General features: G+C 48.0%; 4 protein-coding genes across 4 annotated transcripts; 3 read left to right on the top strand and 1 right to left on the bottom strand.

Annotated features, from left to right (window-relative positions):
* Positions 1-243: 243 nt before the first annotated feature.
* Positions 244-701, top strand: VC83_03318 (uncharacterized protein; the record flags this gene model as incomplete). The annotated part of the gene is made up of 2 exons (XM_024466966.1): positions 244-276; positions 327-701. 2 exons carry the CDS (start codon positions 244-246, stop codon positions 699-701), a joined length of 408 nt encoding a protein of 135 aa, XP_024326028.1.
* An 8,370-nt stretch (positions 702-9,071) lies between these two features.
* VC83_03317 (uncharacterized protein) lies at positions 9,072-9,518 on the top strand (the record flags this gene model as incomplete). The annotated part of the gene is made up of 2 exons (XM_024466965.1): positions 9,072-9,282; positions 9,328-9,518. The coding sequence occupies 2 exons, from the start codon at positions 9,072-9,074 to the stop codon at positions 9,516-9,518; spliced, it is 402 nt and encodes a 133-aa protein (XP_024325858.1).
* Positions 9,519-9,914: 396 nt separating this feature from the next.
* VC83_03316 (uncharacterized protein) lies at positions 9,915-10,586 on the top strand (the record flags this gene model as incomplete). Its single annotated transcript, XM_024466964.1, has 3 exons — positions 9,915-10,150; positions 10,211-10,481; positions 10,584-10,586. The coding sequence occupies 3 exons, from the start codon at positions 9,915-9,917 to the stop codon at positions 10,584-10,586; spliced, it is 510 nt and encodes a 169-aa protein (XP_024326027.1).
* Positions 10,587-16,494: 5,908 nt separating this feature from the next.
* On the bottom strand, positions 16,495-20,736 carry VC83_03315 (uncharacterized protein). Its single transcript, XM_024466963.1, has 2 exons — positions 17,604-20,736; positions 16,495-17,552 (listed from the first exon to the last, which is right to left on the bottom strand). Exons 1-2 carry the CDS (start codon positions 20,648-20,650, stop codon positions 16,970-16,972), a joined length of 3,630 nt encoding a protein of 1,209 aa, XP_024325857.1. The 5' UTR covers positions 20,651-20,736; the 3' UTR covers positions 16,495-16,969.
* Between the last annotated feature and the right edge of the window lie 3,558 nt (positions 20,737-24,294).

The following is a 24,294-nucleotide window of genomic DNA, read 5'->3' as shown; positions in this document are numbered from 1 at the left end:
TATTGTCTTCGAAAGACTTTGTCAGGGGACTACACTCTGGGTTCGGGGCGTTTACAGATGCACCAACAGAAATGTGGGAATCGGAGGCCTGGCTGTGTTCTGTACGCACCACCTCAGGAGCCACAATTAGTTACGAGGATGGGAGTCCAATATTGTCATTTCGTTCAGTATCGTGGGGTGAGGTTTGGCCAGCAAATTGGCCAGGTTTTTGTAATTGGAATCGATCGCCAGGCTTGCATACTAATGAAGGATGAAGTCCTTGTACAGATCCAGCTAGTATACACAAGAGCAAGTTAGCACAAGCTATAAAGGTTGTAATTAACCAGCTGGAAACTCCTCTATCACAGTCTGAGAGACTTCTGTGTGAAGACGGCTTTGAGTATGTCCTACCGAAGGATATTGTGTCCCATGTTGAGATCTCCATGGATTACATATTCGAAGGCCCGGTTGCACCAGCCGATGCATACGTCTTTGATGACACGGCTCATATCTGCCGCATCCTGGATATGGCACGAAAGGACATTTGCCCAGCAGCCCAATCATGCCCACATATCACAGAGTTAGAGATTGAGGCATACGGCAGGGCTTGGATTGTGGATGCCTTCTGGGACACTTTTATATCGCTGCCAATGATCACCTTTATGGATGCATTTGGGTTGTTTAGGAACCGGTATCGTTCTATGATGGGCATATACATGTAACGCTGACTTCTAAATGATAGAAGACACAGAGGTTTCTTGCGTAAGGTTGACTTGACAGAGGAGGCAGGGGATTAGACACAAAGGCTTTCCAAGTAACACGTTACAGTATTGTAAAGAATACTATATTGAGTTGAGCACGAAGCTCCTATCTAAGGAAATACTATCTACTTATATAGTGGCGTCGTGCCTCATGGGTAATCTGGATAGTTGGCGGATAGCTAGATATTCAGGATAGTTCGTGGATAGCTCAATGTCATACTGATATTCGTTGCACTCAGTTTGCTATCAAACTCAAGAGCAAACTTGGAAATCTCCTCCTCAAACCTACAAGTCACTATACATATTTTGGCTTATCACACCAACAACAAGAGCAATACTACTCAACGATTGCTACAACCATCTATGATTCATTACACATCATCGCTCCTTAGTTACTGGGCTGATATTACCACATAGCATATCTCTACAACCCTCTATGATTCATTACATGACATCACTCATACTACCACATGACATATCTCTACCAACTAGAGGCCTAGGAGCATGAACGATAGCTCTAAAAGCTCCTACGAACCTCTATGATTCATTACATGTCATCGCTCTTTAGTTACCCACAAGATTGGTTAAGTTATGACATAATTTGTCTATGACATAATTTGTCTATGACATAATTTGTCTATAGGGGTACTCTGACCTTGGACCTCCTTTTACTTCCTATAGGCTACGAACCTAAGAGATGGTTCTATGGGATTCTCTTACATCGACTACAGTTACCAAGCCTGGTAATCATGGAAAGTCTTGGAAAATGAGAGAACTACACTCCTTTAGCATAAATAGGATTGCCCTTTCCTTAAGAAAGGGCAAGCAGACAATACAGTAAATCGACTATCACATACTTCCACGTCTTTTCCACGCTTCCAAACATTCATCTTGTTACTCCTTGTTTCTGAAAAGTCAGTGAGGTGTTAACCTCTGACTTACCCCTGAGTTCCCAGACTCAACATTTGTTGCAACTTGTCTGAACCACTTCACTACATCACACACCTGATTGCTGCGTTGTGGAATAGTCTAAGCTACGACCCTTTGGCTCTGTTTTTTAAGACAGTGTGTTGTCTTAGTAAATTCATCCCTTCCTTGGGTGGCTAGATTCTCACATCTGGTGCACCCACCATTACACTCCACTATCCAATATCCACTAGTTTCTGCAATTATCCATTAGCCCCGTCACATGGCAGCCTACCCCGCTTCCCACTGTGACTCACACGTCACGTTACTAGGCCCTGGCCCTGTAACCATGACATCATGTTACTATAGCCGTAACACTAGGTCCTCCTCCACAAGGCCTAGTCCCTTAGGTCTTGCTGATTAAGGAATCGCTTACTTAAGTAGGGTGATGCCCACTTAATTGTCGAGCAGGTTGCGCTGCTTACCATGTCTTCTAGTAGACACATAAAAATCAAAGAACGTCATCTTCTTGCAGACCGTATTGAAAAGAACGGCAACCTAATGTCGCCATGTTCCAGCTGTCTTCACAACAATCGATTCTGTATCATTGTTGCTGGTAGTCATCGTTGTAGTGAATGTACTTGTCACAATTCCAAATGCAACGCTTGCGCCCCTTCTCCAACTGATTGGGAGAAGCTTCGAAAAGAAGAAGAGCGTCTTGAGGTAGAAGAGGAAGCGGCGGCATCTCAGGAGCGAGAGGCTCACCTCTGCGCTCAAGAAGCATATGCCTGTCACATGCGTCTTCGCAAACAGCAGAAGGCTCTCAAAACCCGCGGTGTTGAGATGCTGCGTCGTGGTCTGAAATCTTTGGACGAATTGGATGAAGCAGAGGAGAAGGAGTGTAGGGAGGCAGAGGTCAAAGGGACTCTCTTGCACAGCCCTTCTACTGCCGTTTCCGAGGGTGCTGCCCCTGACCAGGACCTTTTCGTGGCCTTGTCTCCTGGCTTCTTTGATCGCTTGGGTGTCGACGGCGAAACGCCTCCAGTAGCTCTGGACAGCTAAGGTTTTTGACCGTTTCCCATGAATTGTCCGTAGGTTTATAACCTTTCCATTTTATCAAAAACTCTTCTTTGCGTCCTACTAACCTTCTATCTAGGATCGCCTCGACTTCGTATTCAACAATCTCATTCTCTGGTTGAAGTTCTGTATCTGTCGCAATTGGGGTATTTCCTCTTGCTGGTTCCATGTAAAGCGTAAGCCTAAGGGTCTCACGGGAGTCCAGGGAACCAGGTCAGGAGGCAGGAAGGTATCGTATTCTGTAAGCACAATAGGTCTACGTAGATACATCGACTATTGACTGGAGGCCTTCTTCCGAGGCCTCCAGCCCCTTTTATCCAGGCGCCTTGCGCCCTACTTTACCGAGCCCTACGGGTCCCACCAAAGGGGCCTCACGTGGTGGCACATGATGGCCTTCCTTACAATTACCCCCCCTCTTGGGGGAATTGCCCTCAATTCCGAGGTTTGCAGGTAGGGCTTGATTACCCTCCTGGCTTGTTTGGACTTTTTGTTTTGCCCCAGCTGGTGGGCTTGTTTGGGTGCACGCTTGGTGGGCTGGTCCCGTGACCCCCCTTGTTGTGGGTTGCCGCGGCCACCCCCTTTGTTGTGGGTGTCGCGCCAAACTCCTACTTCCAAACTCCCTATCGAACTTCCTTCCACCTTCATCCTGAACATCACCTTACTTCGCCTTTCGCCCTCGATCTTAGTCCCAACCTTTGATACTGTTGCTTGTTTCTTCAAGGTAATCACTTCCTTTCCACCTGGATTGCAGGAGCTTATCGTTACGGATAGATCTCACATCGTCCAACGAAGGCCATCACGTGCCACCACGTGAGGCCCCTTTGGTGGGACCCGTAGGGCTCGGTAAAGTAGGGCGCAAGGCGCCTGGATAAAAGGGGCTGGAGGCCTCGGAAGAAGGCCTCCAGTCAATAGTCGATGTATCTACGTAGACCTATTGTGCTTACAGAATATGATACCTTCCTGCCTCCTGACCTGGTTCCCTGGACTCCCGTGAGACCCTTAGGCTTACGCTTTACATTCCAGTAGTGAGACATGAAATACCGGGTGTAGTCTAGACTTCTTGGGTAGCTGCAGTCTGTAATTAACTGAGCTGACTTTGTTCAATATTTTGAATGGTCCCAGTTTCTTGAAGTCCAACTTTGTACTTGGTCGTTTCATTTTGATATGTTTCCGGAGTAGGTATACTTTATCCCCCTCCTTGAAGGCAGGTTCCATACTGCGCTTCTTGTTTGCATACGCGGCAGATCGTTCATTTAAGAATTGGATGTCTGTCGCGAGTTGTTCATGGAACGATTTGAGTTGTTCCACAGCGATCATAGCTTGTTCTGCTCTTGATTCATCCGGTCGTGGTTGTCTATATGCCTCTGGCTGATAGCCGTAATTGGCAAAGAACGGTGAGACTTTTGTTGCTTCGGTCATCGCGCTGTTATATGCGAACTGTGCGATGGGTAATATCTGAACCCAATTGTCTTGTTGGTGGTTGACATAACTCCGTAGGTATTGTTCAAGGGTTTGATTCAGTCTTTCTGTTTGACCGTCTGTTTGGGGATGGAAAGCTGTCGATAGCTTATGATTTGTTCCCAAAAGTGCCATTAAAGATTTCCAAAATTTCGAAGTAAAAAGCTTGTCTCTGTCTGAGATGATTTCTTCCGGTAATCCGTGATCGGCTAATATGACTCGAAGAAAGGTGTATGCGAGTGCTTCAGCATCGCTAGCTTCTAAATATGGCACAAATATTCCATATTTCGTGAGTCTTTCCGTAATAACCAGGATAGCGTCAAATACTACTCCTGTTAACGGGTCCCGAGAGGGTGGTAGCTTGACAATGAAGTCCAAAGCTATAGATTTCCACGCTCCTGTTGGTACTGGAGTCGATTTCAGCTGTCCATATGGCAAGTGCCTATTGGTTTTGGATTTGCTGCAAATGTCGCACTCTCTTACTACTGTTTCCACCTGCTTCCTCATACCTGGGAAGTAGTAGTGTCGGGTGATTCGTTCGAAGGTGCATGTTACTCCCTGATGGCCGTGTGCTGGTAGCGAGTGTTGTTCTTGCACTAGTGGGCGTCTCATTTTGTTTGGGACATACACTAATCCTTTGAATCGGATCAATCCTTGTTCATCGATGGCGAAGTCGCCTTCGGTTTTTATTAAGACTCGCTTTGCACATTCATCTGTTGCATAAGCTTTCTTGAGTCTTTCTTCCAACTCCGAGTTCTCCACAGTGGCAATCGTGGCTAGCAACTCGTTGTATTGCATTCCTGCATCTGTTTTCTTCAATATGGCTCTAGGTCTTTCCTCTTTAGGGCCGATGTAGTCGGTCCTTCTGCTAAGAGCGTCGGCTCTTGCATTCTCAGAGCCCTTGCGATATGTAATTGTGAAGTTGTAGGCTGCGAGTGTCTCTGCCCATCGGACTTGTCTGCGGTTTAAAACCTTGGTTGTGGTGAAGTATATGAGATTCTTGTGATCCGTCCATACCTGTACTGGGTAGGTCGATCCTTCAAGATATACTCGCCATTGCTCAAAAGCAACGACAATAGCTATCAGCTCCTTGTCATGGATGTCATAGTTGAGCTCTGCAGGTGACAGTTTTCTAGAGTAATATGCAACTGGCTTAAGCTTCTTGTCTTTGTCTGGCTGACTTAGACAGGCTCCAATCGCGAAGTCAGAGGAGTCTGTCTTTAAGACAATCCTCTTTGCAGGGTCGAATGTGACTAGGATAGGTGCTTCTGTGAACTTCGTCTTAAGTTCCTGAAAAGCAGCCTCTGCCTTGCTTGTCCATTCGAACGTAAGGTCTTTCCTTGTAAGCTCTGTAAGTGGTTGAGCTACCTTGGAATATCCCATAATAAACCTCCGGTAGAAGTTGGCAAAGCCTAAGAAGGCTTGTACTTCTTTGACCGTGGTTGGTGTTGGCCATTCCAACACTGCTGTGACCTTTGCTTGGTCCATTTTGATGCCATGCGTTCCGACAATGTAGCCTAAGAATTCTACTTGATCCTTGTGGAATTCGCATTTTTCTGGCTTGAGGAGTAACCGATGCTCCTTTAACTTCTGTAATACCTTCTGAACATGACCAATGTGTTCCGTTGGGTCTCCTGAGTAGACTAAGATATCGTCTAGGTAGACGATAACAAACACATCCAAGTATTCATGGAGAGCTGCATTCATGAGCCTCTGCATGGATGCTGGTGCATTTGTTAGACCAAAGGGCATAACCAAGTATTCGAACAAGCCATAGCGGGTGCGGAATGCTGTTTTCCACTCATCCCCTTTCTTGATTCGAATCAGGTTATAGGCGCCTCTGAGGTCCAGCTTGGTAAATATCTTGGCTCCCTGGAACCGATCGTGTAGTTCGCTTATCAAAGGTAAGGCATATCTATCTTTGATAGTGACATTATTCGTTCCTCGATAGTCCACGCAGAGTCTTAGCTTCTTGTCCTTCTTTGGCACAAATAGTATTGGACTTCCTGCTGGTGATGTCGATGGTCGAATGAACCGTTTCGCGAGGTTCTCGTCAATGTATTCCTTCAGTATGTCCAGCTCTGCTGCTGACATCTGATATATTGGTCCGAACGGTGGACTCTTTCCTTCCATGATAGGTATCTCATGATCCCATGGTTGGTGCTTAGGAAGCGCCTCTTCGGTAGGGCCTTCCCGGAATAACTGCTCGTATTCCTTATACTCCACTGGTATTTGCTTCAGTGAGGATGCCTGGGCTGGGTCATCAGACTCGGTGGTCGCACATAACTCCTTCCGGTCTTTGGAGGTTTTCTCCTTCTGCGGCATGTCCGTTCGTTGTTCACATGCGCATTGGCTCATCACAACTTTCTCATTCCGCCAGTCGATCTGGGGGTTGTGTTTCTTGAGCCACAGTACACCAAGTATGCATGCATGATTGTCCATGTGCACGATATCAAACTGTATCGTTTCCTTGTGTCCGCGTAGCATGACCATTTCTAATGGGACCGTCTCGTGGGTCACCATTCCGTTGTTAGTTGAGATGGGCTCTCCATCTACAACCATTAATGGGTATGGATCGGTCTTCAGCTGCGTCCTGAAACCGTGTGTGTCTGCTACTTTCTTTGTCATAAAGTTGCCCGTTGCTCCTGAGTCTATCATAGCTCGGAGGTGTTGCTGTTGTATCTTAGCAACCACATATAGCTGCATGCCGCCCATTGTGGCGCATAGCTGGTTTGTACTAAGCCTCTCTGTGTCGCTCGCCAGTGGCCTACTGCCGAGGACTCCTAGTTTTTTGAATCGTCTGAGGAATAACCGTCTGAGGAAAATCCATCATGTTCACCATATTCTAATGGTCGTAGAAGTGGTGTCCCTTCTCTTCTTCGTTCTGCTTCACGGCGTAGGCGTTCGTGTGCTTCTAACACTCGTGTTCCCTTTTCTTCTCTTGGGATGCTTTCCTGCTGGTGAGGGTATTCCGGTCGGCACCTCACTGTGCGAACTGCAACCTCCCAGTATTGTGTAGTGTCCTGCCAGCTCATTGGTGGCTTGGGCACAGGAATTCTTTGATCGACCGTCTCCTGAAGCATGGCTTCCTTGAAGGTTCTTACTGCTCCTGGCAGTTGTTCCTTGAAGAGAGTCTTACTTGCTGTCTTCTCAAATGCTTGTAACCATTGCTTTTGAGAACTAGTGAGCTCCTTGTCATCGTTCTTGTCTTCTCTGTTTGACAAGTGGAATTCCTCGAGATCCTGAGTAGTAATACTCCAGTTCTTTTTTCCTTTTAACGTGGCACATAGCTGTCCTCGTGGGGGGCTTGCACCCGCCTTGACCTTGCCAAGTAGCATTAAGCTGTTTGCCATACTTTTGTCCTCCATTCCCTTTCTTTGACTGTCTGCAGTTTCGCGCTATGTGTCCAGGCTTATTGCAGTTGAAACAGAGCTGTTCTTGGAACTGTCGCTCCTTGTTGGGATTGTGGGGTTTGCCATTAGGCTTGAAAGTAGCGTCAAGTTCCATAGGTTGGGGCCAATGACTCTTTGTTTGTCTTCTCTTCTGAGTCCAGTGTTGACTAGGTAGTCCCCCTTTCTTCTCGAGTTGCCGTTCGTAGTGACGATTGTCAATCTTCTGAGCCAATTCAATCATCTCTCTAAGGTCATCTGGTTTGTCAGACCTTGAGATTTTGTCCTTCACATGGTCTTTCAGACCTGCGTAGAATTGGTCACAGATAGCCTCGTCTTCCCAGTTGGTGAGTGTTGCATGCTGTTGAAACTCAGCGGTGTATGCAACTGCTGACCCTCTCTGCTTGAGAGCCTGGAGTGCCCTGACTGCATTTCGTCGTTCATCAATGTCTCCGAAGTTTGCCTTAAGCGTTTTGAGGAATCCGTTCCAGGATACAAAAATTTCCTTCGTTCCTTGTTACAGTATTGTAAAAAATACTATATTGAGTTGAGCACGAAGCTCCTATCTAAGGAAATACTATCTACTTATATAGTGGCGTCGTGCCTCATGGGTAATCTGGATAGTTGGCGGATAGCTAGATATTCAGGATAGTTTGTGGATAGCTCAACTATCCAATATCCACTAGTTTCTGCAACTATCCATTAGCCCCGTCACATGGCAGCCTACCCCGCTTCCCACTGTGACTCACACGTCACGTTACTAGGCCCTGGCCCTGTAACCATGACATCATGTTACTATAGCCGTAACAATACATGACAACACCTGTGCAATGCCTACAAGACCGAATAAAACGATTAAACAACTTTGTTCTTACCCTTGGGCTGCATGGTGCAAAGATGGACGACGTTATATCATGCCTTAGTGATATCCCAAAGCTTGATAAAGGCATGATTCTCTGAATCAACAGGAATAATAGGTTTGTAATGGCGCCAGTGTTATGCTTCACAGGCAATATGCCACAGCAAAATGACAACAGCGGCATTTTATGACCAAATGCAGGAAAGGGCTGCCAATCTTGCCTTGCTTTAATAGCACAGAAAGGGGATTTAGACTTTGACACGGTAGCACTTGGACGATACCATTACAGCCAGAAACAGATCAGAGCATATGGAGATACCCTGCCGCCAACAGCAAGAAAGAAGTATTTCCAGGAATGGGGGATGCACGAAAACGAGCCTGCTCAAGCTGACTCTGGCATTAGATACGATCCAGACGAAGCCAGGAGATCTATGCCATTCAGAATATAACGGGCAGGCTAAGCAGAGCCACAACCTCCTCATCAGAGCGATACTCTCAAAACCAGGGATGAGACGGTATTTCCAGGAATTTATCCAGTTCCTGGCACCAACTAGATGGAGAATGCGACAATCCCCCCTCCACCACCTCCAATCCTGGTCCCTCTTAGAGGCGGGAATGGCCTCAGTCTTAATGCCCCTTATCATGTCTCGTATGAAGCTTAGCAAAGACGATATTACGCCAAACTTCTTTGCTGCAATGAGGGGTGAATTCCGGGGAGGATACAAAGACCAACTCACAATTCAAGAGATATTAGTGCACTGTTTTGCCATGATGGCAAAATCTAACGCCATCACTTGTGCACGGAGGAGTAGTGAGCACCACCGTCAGGATGCCAGGCGCATCATTCTCCAAGGTTGACAGTTCTACACTCAGTTATGCACATGCGCTTCTGTCGCAGAGCAGATGAGCAAGTCAAGGGGCAGCAACAATAGTCAGGCTTCATCCCATGCTCCATCTATAGTCTCAGTCGACTTTGAAGTGGCGATTGAGGCCATTGGTGTGGGAGTCAGTGCTGATGTTAGCGAGTTTGATTGGGCAACACAGAGGAACTCCCTAAAACTGGGAACAAGCAGATCGAAGGAGTTTTAGCAGTTGGGGATCTCGACCAAACGTGCATCAGGGTTTACATCTTGATTATATCATCAACCGTTATGGGACAAGCTTTGCTTGTAATGTTCTGCACAGAGAAGACAAACATCGGTATGTTTAAATATCTTCTCTTCATGGGTTTGATTTACTTTCTAACTACGAAAAGCATGTTCAAACACTAGGCTCAATATTTGAATGGCCACAGTGTTGAGAAAGTGCTAATCTGGAGGGAATGTGTTAATCTCACGCTGCGCCTCCTCTTGAATGATGCCTTTGAGTATGACGAGCATGTACTTTCGACGCAGATGTGAAATCTACACGAGACGTGCCCCATACTAACGAACCACCTTCTCTCATCATCTAAGAAGTGGGATATTGTGGAAGAAGCCTCCATCAATGTCCTCCAGCCTGACTGCTGGCACATCTCGCCAAAAGCCACCCTATGCGTCTGCCAGGAGGATGTGGAGAAAGAGTTGGGTTTGCCTTTGCAGTCAGAGCAGCTCTAGGAGGGGCTTCTGTTCGTGCAAAAACTACGAGAGGCATATCGTGTGGATTACAAAGATCTGCATATTACAAGTCTTAGGAGCCGCCCATTGCAGTCAGTACTTCTCCCAGTTCAGTTTCATTGATCCGTAAGTTCAAGCTTTTATTTCCTTTCTATTAAGCATTGCAATATCTAACATACAGCACAGGGTAACTTTTAAAGTGGGGAGTTGCTTTACCATCTGGGGAAAGAGCATTTGCTGGTTTGAAGTTGGATTTGTTCACGAAAAGATTCCAGGCGAGGCAAAGCTGTTTGCAATTGTGTCGGATATCAAAGAATGCAGGACAGAGGACCTAGTTCTTCAACTCCCTCAAATGAGGGTTGTCTACAATAGCCAGGGAATCGTGGGACTTCCTGGCATTAGAAGCAAGCCGGTGTTCATTGTCAGCATTGATCCAGAAAGGAAGCAAGTCGCCTCAGTATATTCCAAAGGGCCACTGAGTTTAGATCAAACAGCATGCCAACATGAGCTGGATCTTGGCCTTCAAGGCTCACTAGTAGCAACGCTAGTGCACTGCTAGTGAGACATGGGAGTAATGTGAGCAGCAGGACTTCAGGATCCAGGCGCTGAACTGTAGGGAGGAAATGGCACAGATATAAGTTGAAATTGAAGCTGTATGAAGAGAATATAATTAAATTCCAATTCCATTTGAAATAATGGCTTTGAACTTCTATATTAGGTAAATTGGAGCTCTCTAGATTAAAGCTGGGATCCTTCCAGTTTGGGCTAGAATCCCACAAATCGCTTGCTTCCATACCTCTGCTGAGTTCACCATCTCTTCACCTCCACTCATACTTCTATGTCTTGAATACTGTATTTCTACTGCTGTTATTACCTTTCTATACAATCAACAACTTCACATTTAGATAGGTAAGCTATCTAAATGGCTTTGAGATGAGTTTGCTTCTGTATTTCTAATGCACCCAGCACAATACCAGGAAAACCCCGCCAAGCCTCAGCAGAGCTGCTACAGCTCATGTCATCATCTGGAGTATTTTCTCGGGGCATTTCAAATGCCAGTATCAGCTTGAGAAGCTTGATATTTTAAGAGGTCCAGTTATCCAAGCCCTCATCAGTACCACTGTTAACACAGATGACAGTCGAGCTGGCAGTCGTGCTCCCCAGAGTCCATTAGATCATCTTGCTAGAAATACATCAAGGCAAGCTTTCTCTCTCTATCTATTGTTACGATGGTCACAGAGGTCAAGAAGCCAGTCCGGAGAATAATAAGCTAGATTGAATCTAAAGAGAGAAGAAGAAGAAGAAGGAAGGAAGGTGAGGCTATTCCTCGTAATATACAGTTGTCCGCTTAGCGGTTGTAGCCTTGGTGGCTAAGGCTGCACCCGTAACAACCGTAACAACTGTAACAACCGTAACAAGCTGTAAGCTATAATCGTAATATCTATCACCACTTTTTCTAACTGAGTCTTCGCTAACTCCCCTCTTCTAATTGCAAAAGCCAAAACCACTCTTGAATCCATGACCTTGCTGAAGCCCAAGCTACCTATAAATCCCGCGCATACTCCATACAATTCTCTTCGCTCTAATGGACAGCAAGCCGACCCTCCCACATGCTGATCATCACAGTGGCAATGATTTCCAGATATTGGTCTCTATGCTGAAATTTCTCCGGCCTTTAATGCCATTAACTAAAGTATTTAGGTGCCAAGATATCGACACCACACCCTCCCATACCCTCAGCCCTCGACATCCTGTCATGTCAGCACCTCCCTAGGCTCATTCTGGGCTTCAAACCCAGAATGATCCCTAGCTAGGATGGATTCTCACAATCCAAAGCTCCCCATGTGTCTTCACACTAGATACTCAACACCAAGCCGCCTCCCACCTTAATGCTCGACACCTAGCCATACCCTTTCATGCCCGTATCTGAACTATCCCTCTCGATACTGATGCCCTAAGTGTAATCTTCTGTGCTAAGATACCTGGTGAGTCCTCGCTGCCGCCCACACTCCCATGGACAGCCTGAATATATTCTCAACTTATTTTCCGATTTATTTTCTCATTTCTAGGCATCTTATGAGCTTTGAAATGCTCTGCATAGTGCGCATTTTTGAGCCATTAAGGTAGTACTTTGCGCAGATCCTCAATTTGTATGGTGTTTTTGATCTTGAAGGGGTCGCCTGCCCAATTCTGAAAAAACAGAGGTTGCATAGCTCAGGGTTGATTTTGGCTGTGTTTTGGGGTGTATTATGCACGATCCGTGGAGCTGTTCTTAGGCAGCTGTCATCAGTGATGCATAGGCAGGTACTTCTGGTTTGAACGAGGTCTCCGTTTTCTCCTCTGCTTTTTCGTGTTTTACTTGTGTTTCTTAGCTCTTGGTTTAGAGATGGATACAGAGCTTGGTATTCGTTTGGGGTCCCTGGCCATTGGCATATATGGCCGGTTATACTCAACAGGTCTAGGTATCGTTTCGTTCTCATGTTTTGGGTTAATATTTATTAGCAGTGCAGCTCAGAGCTCTGGCAATGATCACCAGTGTTCAGCATGGATCGTGTATGACCTGAGCTGATCCGGATACTGATCCGGATATATCCTATCCGCCATAATTATGATCTATCCGTACGGTCTGAGGATATATCCAGATCTTACAGATAATGCCAAGAATAGCCAAGAGTAGCCAAGGCCACATAATAGACGTAGAATTGATTCTGTAATACTGGTTCAAATACCATCGTAATGTGACGATTACAGTAAAAATGAGCGACTCAGAATTATCAGATTTGCCGTCAGATCATGAGAGCTATTCTCAAATAGAAGAGCTATCGTTACCACATCTTCCACCTCAACCTACCCCTATTCAGCCTTCAGTTGAAGCAGTTGACGTATCGATTAACCTACCTCAACATCCAAGGGTAGTACTACCACCGACATCGTCGAAGCTCTTCACAAAGGGCTTATATCATCGGGAATTACTTGATACTCGGCCTCCGACCATAAAAATGATATGCCTACAACCAGGCTGTGGATATTCACTACCACCACAAGGATTAAAGCAATCGTCGACAGGTAATCTATGGAGGCATTATTCCTTAAAGCATCCAACAGTACCCTTAAAAATAAGAAGAGACAGCCGTCTAGTGTGTCAAGCAGTACATCATCGTTCTTCAACCCATGCCCATCAGCTCTACTAAAGCAACCTGGTAATCCTTCAAAGTATAAGGAGTTATTACTACAGTTCATTGTGTCGAATAATCTATCGATACACCTTGTTGAAAGCTATTCATTCCGTGAATTAGTTTAATTCTTAAGCCCAATAACTATGGCAATATCAGCTCATACGCTACACCGAGAACTACAGCGTCAGTTCTCATATCACTGAGGCCAGCTACAACTTGAGCTCCATTCTCATATTAAGAGAGGAGGCCGGATATCAATAACGACAGATGCATGGTCTGCACGGAATTATACAGACTACGCTGCGATTACTGCACACTGGATCAACAATAAATGGCAACAGAAATCTAAAGTACTTGACGTTGTACATCTTCAAGAGCCTATCCATAGCGGCGAATATCTAGCTCAACAATTAGCAATTGTAACGGGCGATATGGGTATTACAGGAGCTGTCTTTACCTGTACAAGGGATAACGCCTCAGCTAATACTGTTATGCTTGCGGAATATGAGAAAATAGCCAGAGACCAGGAAGTTACAACACAACAACCCTGGACGTTTAGAGCCAAGGAGGGAGATGTACGATGCATAGCCCATATTATCAATATTGCTGTTCAAGATGCTCTTAAGACTTTAAAAGCAGCCCCTGCTGAGCAAGTTGAGAGTTATCGGTGTGAGCAGGGAGCTGCACGGATTCCAGTAAGCTTCGATAGTAATATTGAAGTTAAGAATACTCTTGGTAAGCTACAAAGACATATCTATGTATTCAGAAATCGAAGGCAATGAAAAGATGCTCTTCAAAAGCAGACTATAGCAGCTGGTCTTAAGAAGCTACAACTATCACTCGATATGCCAGTCCGGTGGAACTCAACGTACGAAATGGTTTCAACAGCTATTAAGCTACAGATGCCAATTACAGCGATCTGTGCTACTCAGAAAATGGATCTAAGTATGAGAGATATCGCTCTTACACCAGAGGATTGGATAATGCTCCACGCTCTTCAGAATTTCTTCTTTATATTTGTTAAGCCGTCACAAAAGCTACAAGCTAGCTTATATCCAATGCTCAACTTCGCAATTCCTCAGTATCTAAAGATGATAAAGAAGCTTGAGGCTTTACAGAAGGAAGTTGATATATCATCAACGATCGGCCTAGCTTGTATCGCTGCTCATAAGAAGCTTAATGAGTACTATACGCTTTGTAAGGATGCCTCCGTACCTAGATACTCGAAGAACCTGTCTCAGAACTGTTACGGTCACTACAAACATGGAATCTGACATACTCGAAGAACCTGTCTCAGAACTGTTACGGTCACTACAAACATGGAATCCGACTCGGTGAGGTTTCGAACCAGTAGAGGATCACATAGCGAGTTACACTATAGTGGGGGATGGTAAGTGTATAGGGTTCAGGGCTGATGTAGACCTGTTGCGGTGGAAGGTTCAGGGCTAGGGTTGGGATAACCGAGTCGGGCCCGTTTCGGGAGTTAAGGAAACAGACTCAACGGAGTTCCCCCTTCATCTTTTTTGTATCCTTCGTAGTAGACCTATAGGATAGAATACAGCATCACCTCCGACTCGCACTCCCATATGCACCTACGGAGAGCCGTATTCCCTGTGTCCTTACACGCTTGCTATGAATCAATGATGGAGTCATTCAGGGGTAGCTACAATTTGCGATCCACGTATGAATCTTAATGTATTCAACAGTCTTTGGCCAAGCAGTACTGAAGAAGTCAAACGGAATAGGGTTAAGCAGCAGTTCCACGACGTCTTTATTCAATATAGAGACCGCCAATACTATCTTGAAGAAGAGAAAAGGGAAGCTGAGGCTGATTTACCACAATTACCTACAGAACGTGACTCCGACGACGATTTATATCTCTCTCATAGTATTTACCAAGAACCAGAATGGAAGCGCTGGCTTGTTGAGCCCCGGCCAGGTCCAGCAACAGATATCCTCAAATATTGGGCAGCAAAGCAATATCAATATCCAATTATAGCTGCAATTGCTCGAGACCATTTGGCAATTCCTGCAACATCAGCTCCATCAGAACGGGTCTTTAGTAATGGAGCTGATATTCTTACGAAGAAAAGGAACAGGCTCTCTCCTGAAACACTTCGATATTTACTCTGTTTACGAGATTGGGGTCATATACTAGAGGTTGAAGAAAGTGAAGCCGAAGACGCTGATCACGAGGGGGAAGAGTAGTTATATAAGTTATTTTATCTATTCTATTTTTATATTTTAAGCCTCATTATCCTGAAGATCCGGATATAACCCGTATCTATCCGTCAGACCTCAGACGGATCATGATCTTACCCGTGAGGGCTCAGGATCAGATCCGGATACGATCCGCCGAACACTGATGATCACACTCGTTTAACGGTTGGTATTTGGTTCGTTTATCTATTTCAAATTTGTCTATTTCTTCCGTTTCTTCTTCCTGTTTTCCGTGCTACTTTAGCAGCTTCTTTCTAATGTTTTCACATTGGAGTTTCCTTCTGTGTCGTGCTCTTCGTGGCTGCTAACATTATGCCAGCTTCACACAAGGTAAGTACAGCTTCTCGTCAGCCTCTTCTTTTCCTCTTCTTTTCCTCCGCTCGTTCCTGCTTCGGCCAAGAACTTCCAGCAGCCCATCCACAACTCGGGCACAGATCTACTAGGTAGGTCTGCGTTCCCCTTCATCACAAACCACTAACTGATATCTGGATCCATCTAGAACAGTGCCAAACTAATGTGGATATATCTAGCTTTCGACGCTCTTCTGTCTCCGACTAACAACCACACCCTTACCAAAGACTGGCGATACGAAACAAACACAATAGCTCGGCAATACCTTGGATATCACCCCCGACAGAGCAACCTTGGGCCGGCGGACTTGGCTGGATAGTAACTTCCACCCATAAACACATACACTAGAGGATACGGCGAGGGCTGGGAGCTGGGAGCTGACATTGGATTCGGGATAGGATCAAGGCCTGGAGCGCTAGGCCAGAGGAGGCAGTGGACGTCTGGAGGGCTGGTTGGTGGTTGGTGCGACTTTGGAATAGTCGCACCTCTACTTTGGACGGGGCCATGGATCGGGGCTGGATATATAGAGTAGGAATATACAGTATTATACCGGGATTTCTGCGTTTCTTGATGACCATCGTGAACTTGCCGCCACGGCTTCGCTAAAAACACCGTTTGGATACGGATCTGGCCACCATGACGGCGTCCACACAGAATTATGGCAGCATTGCCGTCGTCATACTATGGCGAGGCATCTACGGATTATGGCCGGCGGCGGTGGTGGTTCACAATTACAGTACTATTACAACTACAGTATTAAATCCAAAACCCGTCGCGCCGGCCATACATCCCAGACTGAGGGCACGGTCGCCGCCTACGGGCGGTTCAATACACCGTTAGTATTAGAGCGGCGATTATACCGTCGCTCCAGTGCGACGATCGCGCCGACCATTACGGTAGCCATACAGTATGGCCACCGTAATGGATTTGGCCTGTGCGCTGGTAAGGTAGAAAATAAGCATGTGCCAGCCTAGCCTGTATCACAAATGCGCATTTAGCTTCCGGTGTTGGAAATATAACCTCAATCGGCAATGAACGTTCCGACGAAAAGGTATATACGTAAAATCAATCGCCCCATCCCGAAAAGTAAGCACCTCAAAGCAATGAAACCGCCCCAGTGAAAAGCTCAAGAAATACAACTCCACGGTGTCCATCCCCAACCCATGTCCAATCTGCGCCCCAAAACATATAACATCCTCTACTGCCTCGCCAATGGACTCCCCACCTTGGGAGCCCACTGCAAGCTCTTCCTCCTCGCCATCATGAGCCTCTGCATCAGTGCCTCACTCCCCATCTGTGACGGTCCGTCCTGATCACGAACGACCATTTTGTTCGCCGGCATGGTCCGCATAACCAGCTCCTCCTTCTCTCTACCGCTATAATACGGCGTCTCCTCCACTCTACCCTCGTTATCGAGGATATGCTCGGCATACATACTTAGAGCCTCCGCGCTGGGGGTGGTTGGGAGCGGGCTCAGCTCCGCCATGGTGTAGTCGTTCATCTCGACGTCTTGGTCTTGAGTGCTGGTCGCTGCTTCTGCGCTGCGGGGCGTGCGGATCCATTGTGTGCTCTCCCTACGGCCAATTCGCGCGGGGCGCGCGGTAGCGGGGGCAGTAGGCTCTTTTGACGATGCGCGACCGGGGGTGGAGACCAGAGTGCCGTTCATGTTGGCTAGAGCGCGTGGCTCCATAGACTTACGGCGACGGTTGCCGCCACGGGGAACAATGGCGGTATCAATTGAGTATGGGCTCTCGTCAAGCCATTGGTCCATGCGCTCGCAACTGTATTAGTTAGTAAATGTATTATGCATTAGAAGAAGTAGGAATACATACTCTAAAACCCATCCAACGCCGACACAGAGCACAACTCCGTTGGTTTCCCGCACCTTCTCCAGTGTCCTTTTTCCGCCGTCTTTGAACACCACATGCGTAATCCCAACCTTAGCAGACTCCGCTGTCTCAGGGCTAATCACTCCTCCGGGTGGGCTCATGGTGTTGGGCTTCCAGCCCCAGCTCTTCACGCACTTCGCGCCCATCTGGGTCAACAGCTCGACAAATACGGCGCTAGCATCGGCGCCCTCGCTGGTATGTACGTCGACGTAGACAACGGCGCCTCTGAGGACCCTGTTGTCTAGGTCACGGCGAGGTGTTCGGGTTGGCGTAGCTGACGTCGACCAGTTAGTGGATGCAACTGGTGTTGAGGATTCATCATGGCAGACGATAGTAGGTGGAGGTGGTGCTGTTCTGTGTGCCGTAACGCGCGATGCTGATGCTGGACGCTTTCTTGGCGATGGTTTGATAGGCGACTCAGCACCTTCTGCCTTCAAGGGGACTTTGCAAACGGTATGAAACGACCTTCCGATGGTAGGTCTGGCTGGTGTGAATGGATTGGCAGACCGCAGGTCCGCACGGCGGGAGAGGGAAGTAGAATGGTGCTCTTCAACCTCAGTTTCTGGGACAACATTTGACACGGTTTCAACGCTTGGCTCCTGATGCTGTTCTAGAACAACTTGCTCGCCAAGAGTCAACAATTCCGGATCAATTGGAACCATATTCTCATCGCCATACTCCTGGCTCGCCTCTGACACGGCCTCATCCTCAACAGCATAGGTACCGAGGTCAAGGACATCATTCGAATTGGCGTTTTCCTCTTCGATCAATGACAGTTCATCAGCTTCAGCAGCAAGAGCCAAATCTTCGTCGTCTAGCTCAGCCGGCGCAAACTCAATTGCTTCCATGACTGTATCCTCCAGGCCGTGCTCAGGCTCTGGCTCAGCCGCTGCAAACTCGAGGACACCGATGACTTCGTCTTCCGGCTCATTCTCGGATTCGACCTCAGCCGGTGTTAATTCGACGGCCTCCGAAACTTGCTCCTTCAGGTCGTGCTCAGATTCAATATCTGCTTCCTCTCGAACAATCATCTCATCTTCGAAAAAGCTGGTTGGCACAGGTGACTGCTCAGCGGCTTGCTCCTCGACATTCGGAGTTACAACTAGCTCCGGCTCCTCCTCATATTCTTCCTGCACAATTTCCGGCTGTGGGTCAACCGGCGTCATCCAGCTATCCAACTGCTTAGCCAAAGGTGTGAAGCCAATCTGCGCCGAGCTCTTAGCAACAGGAGTCTTCTCGCCAAAGGAGAGTTTCTTCGGAGTCGAGAGCATTGCGAAGTCCTTGAAAGACATCTTCAATGCGCCGATGGGACTCGGGGAATAAAGTGGTGACGCAGACGCCAGCTCATCTTCAGAGTCCGAATCCTGGAACGGGTCTTCTTTATCAGGACGAAGGCCGAAGCTACCAATGCTATATGAAGATGGAGAAACGGATGGTGTGGTGCTCTGTAGCTCTTCTACAACCATTGCCGCCACGTCATCAGCGCAATCCATGGTCGTACTCTCCTGAACCAAAACGTTGAGGGAAAATTTAACTTCCTCGGCGTTATCAACTGGGCTCTTTGGAGTGGTGGAACCAGCAGGCACTTCGGCCTCATCCATTGTCGGGTCAGCGTGTCTTGGCAACACAGCAGACAGTCGTCCTGGGAACGGCTTAATACTGGCCCCATCCGCAGGTGCCTGGTCCTTTCCAAGCAGCCTGGACTCAGTAGCCGGCTTCACAACGCTGCTGAACGGTACTCTACCGGGGCGGAACGCACTCTTGGTCAACGTCCGTGGCGTCGTGAACCTCGAGATGCTGAAAGTGTTGGGCTTTGGTGTCGCGTTGAACAAATTTCCCGAGGCTGTACGGGTCGGCGATCCTCCAGCCGAGATCTTCGTTGGGGACGGCGGACGCTTCGCTGGTGATTGAAGAAGAGAAGCTTTGAACGACGGCTTCGTAGATGAAGGAGGTGGCATGGAAGACTTGAAAGGTGACCGCACAGCCTCTCCAAGCCCAGTCCGTTTCGGCGATCCTCCCAAAGTCTCTCTCCACGGGCTCTGTGGTATTCTTCTAGCAGGGCTAGCCATCATTGACGAGGTGAAATCTTGTGGTGCAGTAACAGCACGGTTCGCCACAATCGATGTCGTGAAATCGAGCCTTTTGGCTGAGCTGAGGATATTGGTCCGTGGCTTCATCGGGCTCTTTATCAGAGGTTTCATCGGCGTCTTCTCCATCGTGGCAAGCTCATCGTCAGAGCTCACATCCTTTGCAACAGCAACCTGTGTCACCTTCTTCGGGCTGAGCGGAGACTTTGGCTTCGCCTGGTCTGATTCAGAAGTCGCTCTGGCGCGCCCGCGTGTCACTCGAGGTGCAGCAGCAGGTTTCCGCACCGGCTTGGCCCTAAGACCAGTAACCGTAGCCACTGGCGCTTTGCCCTTCGTTGTAGGAATGGCATTCTCCTTGTCCAGCTCCGCTGTATCCTGGAACTTGACAGACTTCTTCGGTGCAGCTGTCGGCTTTGTGACGGTTGCCTGGCGGCCTCTGACTATCTTCTTTGGTGCTTCGGAAACAGGTGGTGCATGTTCATCGGCTACGGCCACCTTCCTCCCTCTAGCTCTTGTCCTCGGAGCTTCCACTGCCGGTGCAGCCTCAATCTCATTCTCCTCGACGACCTTCTTCGGCCTCCCTCTCGTCTTTGGCACCACTACCATAACCTCCTTCTCCACCTCCGGCTCCGGTTCCGCCTGCACCATGGCAGCTTTCCTCGGTCGTCCCCTCGTTGCTCTCGGTTTCTCTGGCTCAGGAGCTGTCAGCTCATCCTCGTTGTTGTTGTCGTCGTTGGCAGCCTCATCAGCCCTGGTCTTCCGCTTCGTCATCGCAGCCGGCATCGTACGCGTCGCTTTCGCCTTCGCCGCGGCAGTAGCGACCTTGACGCCATTATCTGGGGCCTTCTTGGCGGCCGCGCGCGCGCGGGTGACGCGCTTTGGTGGCGAGGCCTCGGGATCCATGATTATTGTGTTTGCTTTCTCGTAAGGTTAGTTGTTTATGTCGCGATTTTTCATTGATGTCGAGTTGGTTTTTGGTCGGTGTCGATTGTCGTGGTTTATCGGGGTTATATTGGGGGTCGGTGTGTTCTAAGAGACGGGGTGTTTATGGTGATGTGCGCTATGTTGACGGGGCAACTGGGTCGGGCCAATTGGGGTGGCTGCTCCGCTGGATCTTGGGAAGTGAGGGATATAACGTGGGACGAATGGCGATCAGAATGGTCACGGGAGTATCATCTGTTGATTTATTACGATTGTTTATGTTTTCGATGTCATGTTGGTAAAATCCACAGGACTTTCCATGAATTAATTTGATTAGTATCATATCGAGTGTTTTATTTGTTTATCTCGTCATATGTTTAAAAATATACCTGCATAATTATAGGGCAAAAGATCCATATACCCCGTACAACGCGTAAAAAGATCGATATACCCTGTATGTTTTAAAAAGATCTATATACCCTGTAACCCCCCAGTCTCCAGTCCCCCCAAGCCGTAGTCCTCCGTAACCCCCCCCTACCAAGAACAGCCATAACGGCCAGTTGTGCTCGCCAACCTCATTGATGAGGCTGGCGACAGCGCCGGGCATTGTGCCCTGCCTCGCCGCAGGTTCCGCAGCGAGAGCGGACAACAAGAGGATCACACGGGTCCTGCGCATTAACCTCCAGCTCCGATATATCAATCGGAGTAAGAGGAACAACATAGGCAGCTGCCCATTGGGCAGCTGACATTGTAACAGGGAGAAAGGGGGCTAATTGCCCCCCTCCAGCGAAGATCAGTGTCATAGCATGCCCGCAAGGGATGCCATTACACTGATAACGTATCAACAAGGTAGATGGTGCCGTCTGGCTGCACCACCCTCCCCGTTGTTGGGGAAAAGATCTGGACCCGGTTGCTCCGGGCCAATTCTCTCCCCTCCTCAATCCTAGCGTCGACGAACAGAGTCGTCAACCGGCCCTCAGTAATGGCAGAGGTTGCTGCTAGCAACCTCTGCCCCCGCTTCTCCATCACTCGATGCCAGATGGCATCAAGGAGCTCCACAATTGGGAGCTCCCGGTCGATGCGGAGAACCTGATTTAGGCTCCGCACAATGTCTATAATATACTACAGCAGTTATCGTAAAATGTGCTGACACGTGACCGCCGATAAGGGACCACCAACTTTTTCCTATATTTGTGATTTGTAAAGGGCGGCCCGTTTTCAGTAGCGACCCGTGCCCGTTACTCTCCTTTTACTCTCCTTTTTCTTATGGCATAACGCTTCATCTGCCTGCTTCCTGGCCTATAGAATAGCTTCATCATGTCTGTTGCTAATGTGGCTGTTGCTATTAACAGCCCGGATTCGTTTGATTCCTCACCGCGTCAAGTGTGTGTTAAGTGTAGTTGCTGGCGGCCCGCTTCAGACTTCCGCCCTCGCCCACGAGGCGGCCGTTACACTACTTGAGTTACTTGTTCAGTTACAACTCTTTAACACCCCCACACTTTACCGGTCGTATGGATAACGAGTGTCGATTCTGTGGTGCAATGTTCTTTATAGGGTCGAAGGTTCGGGCTGATAGGGATGGTCCGTTTTTTGGAAAGAAGTGCTGTTTAGATGGAGCAGTTCCAGATTCCTACCCATTACAGAAGCCGCCCCCTTATATTACATGTTTATATGTTTCGGACGCTCCAGATGCTACCTCCATTCGCAAGAATATTAAGGCCTACAACAACGCTGGCTTTAACGTCCTGTAGCTTCTCAGAGGACAGCCGTTTAGACAGCATTACAGGTGGTAATCGAGGCGTGAGAATGGTTAGTGTCCATGGAGAGTTAATGCATTACCAAGGTCCGCTAAACTCTATAACGGGCCGCCCTGAGGATGCTGCTGTCACGCATCCAGGTATGGGCCGTATCAATATGAGGCGATGATGATGTTATTCTTCTATCTACTGTTGGAGCTCAGGCCATAATGATCCTGCCTCGCCTAATCGTGTTTCTGGTGACTAAGCAAATACTGTACACCCACCCCCTCCTGGGGTTCCATCTTCTGAGCTTCGTAGCCCTATAACCATGCCCTAACCATAGCAAACTGTGACTCAATCGCGCAAAGCAATATCAGCTCCATATGCCGATTGTCCATCCCACAGCTTCATCCTGAGTGGGACCAGCCTCCGCAAGAAACCAGCTCACGAAGATCCCACAAAAGTCCTCATTCGGCAGACCAATTCAAGCAATCTCATTCCAAACTCAAGCCAATTCGTTCACCCTGTCAGCCATACCAGTCTGCGCCCTTAGCATCTGATTCTCGTTTCCTAACCGTATATTCTCGACTGCTTCTTGTTCGATGATCTCCTCAAAAGACGAGACCAACTCCTCCATTTCCTTCTGACTTTGATGAACATTGTCACGGATCCGATCCTTCAACTTCTTAATCTCTGAATCCCTTTCCTCCATCGCCTTTTTCACCAGCCGTCGTGCCTCTCTCTGAACCAACGCCGGAACTTGTTGTTGAGCTCGCAATGCTCTTCCTTGATCCACAACAGTTTGTGCCGCAAGGTTGAGTACCTCCTTTCGGACAGCCTGAATCCGCTTCATTCCTAATTCTTTCCCCGTTATCTTTCTCAGATCAAACTCTCCACTCACACCTTCGATTGCAGCAGCCAGTCCTTGCACTTGAGAGAATGTGTGCATCACCGGTGAGACGCCAGCTGGCCGCGGAACAAATTTGCCATTCATATCTCTGCTTGGGAGGAAATCCTTCGGGGCCCTTTGGTACACTTTGCCCTTGCTGTTGATTGTGTATGGGAGATCTTCGTGTGTGTCCTCCATACCCAAACACAGAATTCTCGCCCTCTCCTCTGATAATATTTCATCCCCATTCTTGTCTAGCGATTTCCGGTACTGCCAATATGGCTGCCTCAAATGCCCCCGGTATGTGTATGCATATGGCGCAGCGCAGTGTCGTAGGTACCCAGCGGTTTTGCCGAATGCCTCTCCTTTCTTCTTTCGCGGAGCGACCACGATGTCTCGACCGATCTTCAATACTTCAAGCACATCAAGCCTCTTCTCTTCTGGGATGGAGCTGGGATCGATTGGAGGAAACATGAGCTCCCTTTGCGCCTGAGTAGGAGGTTTCTTGTGAGGGTTCTTTGCCCCATGCGTCAACTTCTGTGGCCGAGTAGTGATAAAATTTCCCATTTCGGGCTTTAGATCAGTTGCCTGGGGAATGGGTCGGTCTCTCTGCGGAAGTATCGAGACTGACATATCCACCTTCAACTCAGAGACTGTGCGTGCCTCTTTGAGAACTTCCCGAAATTCCGGCCATTTTCTTTTCTTCGACGGAACTGCGCGGATTGACATCGCTCCCTCGTCTGTCGCGCGGGTGGTTTGGAAATCCCACCTTTCAAACTCATCCAAATCAATTTCAGATGCATCGGGTATGTCTTCCTCATGATCTCCTTGTGACTCCTCATCTCCTTGTGACACCTCACCCTCTCTCCCCGACTCTCCTCCTGCCTCATCCTTTTCCTGACATGGACCCTGTGTCATGGCCATGCTCGCGTACGCCCACTTCTCAAGGTTCTCCATCGCTGACATTCCTTGTGTCTCTGAGCTATGCTCATCCTCTG

Source organism: Pseudogymnoascus destructans (assembly GCF_001641265.1).
Source record: "Pseudogymnoascus destructans isolate 20631-21 unplaced genomic scaffold scaffold_6, whole genome shotgun sequence".
In the NCBI taxonomy this organism is placed as follows: domain Eukaryota; kingdom Fungi; phylum Ascomycota; class Leotiomycetes; order Thelebolales; family Thelebolaceae; genus Pseudogymnoascus; species Pseudogymnoascus destructans.
This window is presented reverse-complemented; position numbering and strand designations above follow the sequence as displayed.